The sequence below is a fragment of the Gavialis gangeticus genome, unplaced genomic scaffold, assembly GCF_001723915.1.
Source record: "Gavialis gangeticus isolate Ggan-Ray unplaced genomic scaffold, GavGan_comp1, whole genome shotgun sequence".
Classification (NCBI taxonomy): domain Eukaryota; kingdom Metazoa; phylum Chordata; order Crocodylia; family Gavialidae; genus Gavialis; species Gavialis gangeticus.
In genome coordinates this window covers 15975997-15983351 of record NW_017729034.1, presented here as the reverse complement: position 1 = coordinate 15983351, position 7355 = coordinate 15975997, and the positions used below count along the sequence as shown (strand labels likewise).

The 7355-nt window shown below is 46.6% G+C and overlaps 1 protein-coding gene across 1 annotated transcript in view; it reads left to right on the top strand.

Annotated features, from left to right (window-relative positions):
- Nucleotides 1-358: 358 nt before the first annotated feature.
- Nucleotides 359-7355, top strand: part of KEL (Kell blood group, metallo-endopeptidase) — a 35806-nt gene continuing 28809 nt past the window's right edge. The window contains exons 1-5 of the mRNA XM_019526677.1: nt 359-385; nt 547-688; nt 2345-2542; nt 3683-3807; nt 6580-6726. Of these exons, the coding sequence (XP_019382222.1) occupies nt 359-385; nt 547-688; nt 2345-2542; nt 3683-3807; nt 6580-6726 (639 nt within the window). The remainder of the gene's footprint in view (nt 386-546; nt 689-2344; nt 2543-3682; nt 3808-6579; nt 6727-7355) is intronic.

Sequence of the window (7355 nt, the reverse complement as noted above, 5' to 3'; positions counted from 1 at the left end):
GGGGCCTGGGGGTGGGGGGCAGCAGGTCAGGAGTGAGGGACACTGGGTCAGGACTGGTCAATGTTTACAAATGGGGCCTGGTACAAAAAAAATGGTGAGAACCACTGCTCTAGAAGACAGCATGAGGGGTGCAGGACATCTTCCACAGATGGTGGACAAGAGGGAGGGTGCAGAAATAAATCCCTAAAAGACCCTATTTGACCAGACTGTTGTCAGCTTCATGGTCCCAGGAAGCCAACAGGTCGTTCAGGTCTCCTGCAAGAGGATACAAACCTGGGCAAGACTATAAGGAAGACAGGACATTCAAAATTGGGACATTTCTGGTTTTGATACATTCGCCCTCTCCTAGTATCATACGATGGCTGCAGCTGGAAAGCAACGGAAGGTAGAAGCCTGGCAGGACCCTCCATTAAGGGGCCAGCAGCCTGTGAAGGGGACAGAAGTAACAGGAACTGGTACAACTGCTAAAACCCCTGCAAGTCAGCACTGGTTAGCTAGATTGTTAACTACCACAGGAACATTCCTCTCTCCCTCTTTTTCGCTCAGGCCTGCGATGAGGAACCAAGAGCAGCTGCAGGGAAGGGGAAATGTCTCCACAGGAAGAACCTGCTCCTGGGTGTGCTTGTGGTCAGCACAGTCTTCAGCCTTGCCCTGCTGATAACCTACATCATCCTGACCTGCCGCCTGGGTACAAGAACTAAAACAGCCTTCTCTCTGTCCCACTTTCTCTCTCTCCTCTCTCATCAGTGGTCCATTTGTGCAAGGCCCAGCCTCTGACCACCTCAAAGATTATAAGCAAACATAAAACCTCTAAATAAAGAAAACTGCAATTGAGAGATACTGCCCTGCCCTACCACCCTGAACCCTACCTGTCACTTGGAGAACTCTTTATTCCCAAGCCCTTTGCCAACCCCACTTCCTAGGGGAGTAGCAGCATACCCCTGGGTTACCCCTCAAGAATGCTCTTCCTTCTGTGCCTTCTGCTCACTGACAGTTTCTGCAGGATTGTGCAGCACTGCTCTCCCTGCAGACACCCCAGTGCAAAGCGGAGTTGTGCCTGGTATCTGGGACTGGGAAAGAGCTGGCTTTCTCTCCCTAAATTCCCAGTCCAGACCTAGTTCTCACAGGTCCAACACATGCAGTCCTGGTGCTGGCAGGAAGATCATGGATTCCCATTAAATGACAAAGCTGAGATCAGAGATTGCAGGAAGCTAGTCTGTCTCTTTAAACACAAGGCAGATCACTGCTAGAAGACTGCACAAACATGGAGAGCCCAACCTCAGGGCAACAGATACCTTGCTCCAATTTAATTATGAAGTCTTTTCTTCTGGCATTTTTTCTGAGCGTATCTTCTGCCCTTCTCACTGGTATCCGAGGAATGGGAATCCCTTCAAAACAGAGCCTGAGGTATTCAAGGTTGGGAAGTATGACGACTCCTGATCCTGTCCATTTCCAGGGAACAAAGCCTTTGCCAGTCATTGGACTTTTGTCCCATGCTTATCCATTCCACATGACATTGTCCAGCCAGGCTTCAGTGTTTCACACTATTGACCTTCTACCCATCCCCATGGGATACTAGGTCATGAGAATGAGGCCTCACAAAGGCACACACTTGGGTGACTTTAGCTAAACTGGTTTAAAAATTCACCTTTAGTTAAACTGCTGGAAACACAAGAGCAGGCTCTCTTAGTTTGATGTACAAGTGCCTTATTTCAGTAAGGAATTGACTAAACCTGGAACCACCATAAGCCATTCTTAAACTGAGTTTGTAATGTTCATATAGGGGTTTAATGCTGGTTTAACTAAAACCATTGTTTAAACTAATGTAAGTAAACCTGAAACAGTTTTCTTATCTGTAGATAAGGCCTAACAAAAAGGCTTCCTGGGACTTTCCAGAACACGCATGCTTGCATTGTTTGGGTTTATCTCCTTTATTGGTATTATTTCCTTCCCTTCCTGCTCATGTTTATGCACTTCATTTCTTGGTAAGTGGTTATCATTCCCTTCCGGTATAACTTTTGGCGAAACAGCAAACACTGAATCACAGCAAATGTATTAAGCAAACAAAAACAGGAGAAGTTTGTCGCTAATCAGCTTCGGGCTGATGTCACCCCTGGAGTCACTATCCATCCTTTATTTTAAGCATCTTTCCATCCCAAACAATCAGACATAGGCTACACTTTGCCCTGCACTGAGCAATAGCTTTTGTAGGCAAATGAATTTGTATCACACATCAAGTTTTCCAGGGAAGTGTCCCTTCTCACTATTTTCTTGCTTATATGTTTTAGCTTGTTGACCTTAATTTTCCTACTAATCATTCTCACTGTTTTTCCCCCCTGCCTAGAGTCCTGCGATACTGAGGAGTGCCTTGTGGCCAAACTCCTGGACACCAGGAATGCCACCATAGACCCCTGCAATGACTTCTATGGCTATGCCTGTGGCAACTGGGAAGACAAGAACCCAAGCAGGATGACTAAGGAGTCACTGAATGTATTTGATGTATTATTGGAAGAAAACCAGCTGATCCTGAGGAAGCTTTTAGGTAAGGGTGGGAGGTGCACTGATAGGATCCTCCAAGAGCAGAACTGTGACTACCCATATATATCACATCCCCAACAGGGACCAAACCTTTCCCTTTTCACTTCTCAAGAAGTGCAACCACAGCCACAACCCCATCCCCCACTCCCTTCTTTGCAACCTGTCCCTACAAACCACAGTCACTAAAGACTGAGTGACAATCAGAAAATTTGGCTTCTGACAAAAGTTTACACCTTCACCCTAGTATGGGCGGCCCGCTCAAATAGGCAGTGATACAGGCAGACAAACACAAAACTACCTTCACTCCATCTCTTTCATCTCTCCTTGGCTCAGCCATCTCAGATAGGAATATAAAGCTGTTTTAGAATTGCCAAGTCTTGCCTTGTGACTGAAGCTCCCTCTGCCCCTTGGGCCTCTGCCACGTTACAAATAAAGACATGATTAATTAGTTAATCCTGTCTTAAATTGTAACCCAGCCACACGTTAAAGCAATTAATGGTGTCATAAAACAAGGAATAAGCCACAAAGTGATTCTATAAAAAGTGTTCAACAACTTTGTAGGTGGATCCTATCACACCATTGAGCATCTTGCCAGGTGCACCCTGCAGTGGGGAGCTCCATCACCCCAGCCATAGCAGCTTACTAGCTGATGCAGGGAGAGCTCAGGATCTTGATCCCAGGCTCCCCCTACACTGGCACTAACACATAATGTGATCTGATGCTCTGTCCCACAATCATGCCTCCTGCTATGCATGTATGGCATGGAAGAAAGCACAATTGTGAGGGCCGTGCATCAGTTCCCATCTTGCTTTTACCTGCATATCTGGCAGAGGTCTCAGAGGCAGGATGTGATTATATTTCTCACCACCAGTTGGGCCTCTAGAAACTAAAGTAAGGCCTTTTCCTCCTTCCACACCATTAAAATCATACCATATGCTGCAGTCACTTTGGGCTGTGTCTTTAGAGCTGAAGAGGCCAAGTTGGTGACCAGCCTGTCTGGGTTTATTCAGTCATAGTACGAGGTCACAATCTACCTTGGATTATTAACCAGGCTACAGTAGCTACCTCCTCATCTAAGGCCACTGCTTGTTCTTTTGCTTTATCCTCAGTGTTTTTAGTCTCCCATTTGTTATCCTTTTCTTAGAGGCTCCAAGGCATTGGACAAAAGGCTCGGCCAAGGAGAAAGCCCACCAGTTCTACAAGTCCTGCATGGATACCCAACAGATTGAAGCACAAGGAACTGAGCCCTTGAAAGATATCATAAATAAGGTGATCACACCAGCTGCTTCTAGGCTGGGGAATGCAATTCCACTTAAGAAACAAGTTCTTATTAAGAGAAAGATATGGTGAACATAACTCCCATTTTCCTTGGGACAGTTCTGGATATCCTGTCTCCTGGAGAAATGAACATTTTTGTCCTGTGTTCAGCAGGATGCCTAGGACAGGGGCTTAAAATAGGACTATCCTCCTCTGCAGTGCTCCATACCCCCATGTTCCCATTTCACAGTGGTCAGCCTTCCCCTTGCAGGGATCCCACTCCCACAGTTACCAGTAATACAAAAGGTAAGTGGTCCTCTTCCTCCTTGCTACCTTTTTGCAAATTCAATACTGAAGGTCAGGCGATGACTTGTTATGAAAGTAGCTGCATTAAAGGTTTCAGGGACTTGAGTGTGATTCTGTTCCACCATGCTCAAGTGCTTAAGTCCACTTAGATGCCCAGTCTGGAACAGAATCGATCCCTTACTAACTCCTGGGGGTGGCAGTTTAATGCCCCAGTCCGTAGAATAATCTGATGCCCAGGAGACAAGAGACTGGCTCCTAGATAATATGCATTCATATCACAGTCCTCTCCTCCCTGATGGGTAGGATGAACATAGTTCTCAATTCTGGCTGTCTGACATCATGTATGTATGTCAGACATCATATATGTCTGAATATGTATGTATGACCCCACTTGCTAGTTTAGGAACAAAGTCTAAAAATCCTCCTCATTTCCCCACACTAGCCCTTCCTGTGGGAAGGGAGTATTTTTCTGAGCAGGAACATGTTGTAATTCAATGGGAAACATCTTAGGAGATAGGAAAATCTTTGGAAAAAGAAAAGAGGAAGGTGAAATTTTTTTGCCCATGGACTGCAGGATCTGAGGGAAGCATTTAAGTTGCTAATTCTTATAAGACCTGACCATCTAGCATGAGGGCTACCATGTGTTGCTACTTCTGAATTCTCTCTACTATGTCTTATCACCCACAGCTCTTTCAGATGGCTCATTCTCACCCTCTCTCTCTGCTGCTGCCTTGTTTGGTCATTTTTAATCACAGCATTAGGGTAAAGGGACAGTGTTAGTTTAGGCTTGTATGGGGTATATGAAGATTTTCTGTCATGTCTCTAGTTGTTTTTTTTCTTCCTTGTTTGTATTAATCATTTTTCCCGTATTATTTATGCCAATCTTGATTCTCAGCTCTGATACCATATTTTTGGGCATACTACATACCAAAATGGGGGGTGCATCTCTTAAGTGAGGTGTGGAAACTTGCAGCGACAGAGGCAGCCATACATTCCCTGCCTGGCTCAGGCTCTAGTGTAGCCCTCCATTGTGCACTTGCCCACCCAGAGAAGGGGAGGCTGCCTGTGGGCTTTAGAAAGAGTTTGAGTCTGCACAAATCTCCAGTGGGCCTGCCCTGGACCCCCTTTTTCTCAGCTCAGCCATCAAGCCTAATAGGCAAACTGAGAAGCACCTACACCCCTGCAGGCACCTGTAGCCTTAAGGACAAATTGTGTGACTCCATTCCTGTCCTACAAACACCCATGAGACTTGGGGTATGGGTCTCACTGATGTCACCTGTTTATACACCTAGCCCCTTTAGGTTCTTGGACCTCCTAGTCCCTTACTCAGCCTCTCCCTGGGCTCCTGGTCCCACATGCAGCCCCTCTCTGAGCCTTCAGACCCCTCAATCCAGCTCTCAGTCCCCTCTGGGCTTGGGGACCTTCTAGTCCAGTTCAATCCCCTCTGGGCCTGTGGATCCTCTGATCTAACTCAACCTTCTCCAGGCTTGTGGACCCCCTAGTCCAGATCTCTAAATGGACATTGAGCCTGCCCCAGCAGACCTTAAGGCTAAACCCTGGTATAACTAAATCAAAGCACCTGTGTCCTCTCAAAGGCGCTAAAATCCTTGTTGGGCTTAACCTAAAACCAATGCTACCTGCCTATAGATAGAAACCCTTCTCTGCCCCAGGTTCCTTTCCTTGTTTCCCAGTCTGCAAGTTTCATGTTCAGTTCTACTATCAGTTCAGGAGACCTACTGCTCTGCCCTTAGGAGCTCCTTCCTTCATAGCTACCAAAGCAATTGCTAATGAAGGCTCTAGGCTTATATAGCTCAAGCCTGAGCCCTCGTCCAATCAAGTGAGGCTCTCATTAACCCCCTTTGCCACCTGCAGTCAGCCTCCCTTAAAGGAGCAGGCAAGCTCCAGTGTCCTGCTACACAGGGGAGCTGCTTTCCATTCAAGAACGGAGGCAGGGGGACACTGGAATGAAGCAAGGGGCTGTATTCAACATCAGCTGAGCTAAACTGGACCCTTCTGGGCCCAGGGAGTAGGGGCTTATTTTAGTATCAATGTCACTCTCCCCTCCCCCTGCTGCAAAGCCAGTAGGTACAGGTTTAACCCTTCCACATCTGCTGCCAAATCAGCAGTATCTGCTGACTAAGTAGCAAGCGGTGGGTTCAGCCCTGGCTAAGCTGGTAGCATGGCAAATAAGACTCTAGAAAATATATTTTTTTTTCTTCAATCTGCTTTCCCAAAACAAGGTGTGTGTTTTACATAAAGTCATCTGGTATGCAGGTAATTGTGATATTTTCATGTTCCTAAACTGTGGGAGAACTCCGAATCAGATATGGAACAGCTGTTTCTGCACCTTTTTTTTTTTACCAGTCTTAACTAGTAACCATTTTGTCTTTCTCTTTCTCTTTTTGTCTCCACCCTCCCCCACCAGCACCTATTTGCTTCCACTCCCATTTGATGCTCTCTATCACTCTCTTTCTGCAGATCGGTGGATGGAATTTCATGAGACCAGAGGAAAAGATAGATTTTAACCAAACTCTGCGAACACTCATGGGCAACTATAGTACATTCCCCTTCTTCAAAGCCTTTGTGGGACCTAGTTTATCTGACCCCAGTACCAATATCATCCAGGTAAGAGGATTAAAAGGAGTAGAAAGGAAAGTGAATCAGCCATGGTCTGGCAGGGCCCAGTCATTTCTAATGATCCAAATCTATGGAACTGAAACCAAGAGGAATTGTGTTGTCATATAGGTGACAAAGAAGACCTGAAAGAGGCCTCGCCTGTGGTATGATAGAGTGCTGTGCTAGAAAATCAGAGGGCCTTGTCGTATGGGACACTTAATATGTACTTTATGTAAAACTGTTATAAGCATTACTATGCTGTATGAAAAATGTTAACTTGTTCTGAGCAGTAAGCAGTCATGCTTACTATGATCTCAGCCCACTCCTGACAGGGTTGGAGCTGGATGTGCCCCACCCAGTGTGGGGCAGCAGAGCATGTCCACACGTGAGGTCATGTAACCTTCTTGCCTGGAGCCTGCAGCTGCCCTGCCATGTGCCCAGCCCAGACATGCTTGTCTTGGCATGCTGGGGGGAGCCACGTCTCTGCCACTAGCAGTAGGTAGAGGGTGGGTCTCTTCCACTAGCAGTGGGTAGAGCAGTGGCACGGGGAGTTGAGAGGGTGCCACTCCTGTTTCTGGATCCATACTTGCCATTAGATTCGCAAAGCAAGCCTGGTCTCTGCTGCTGGTAGTTAGGGT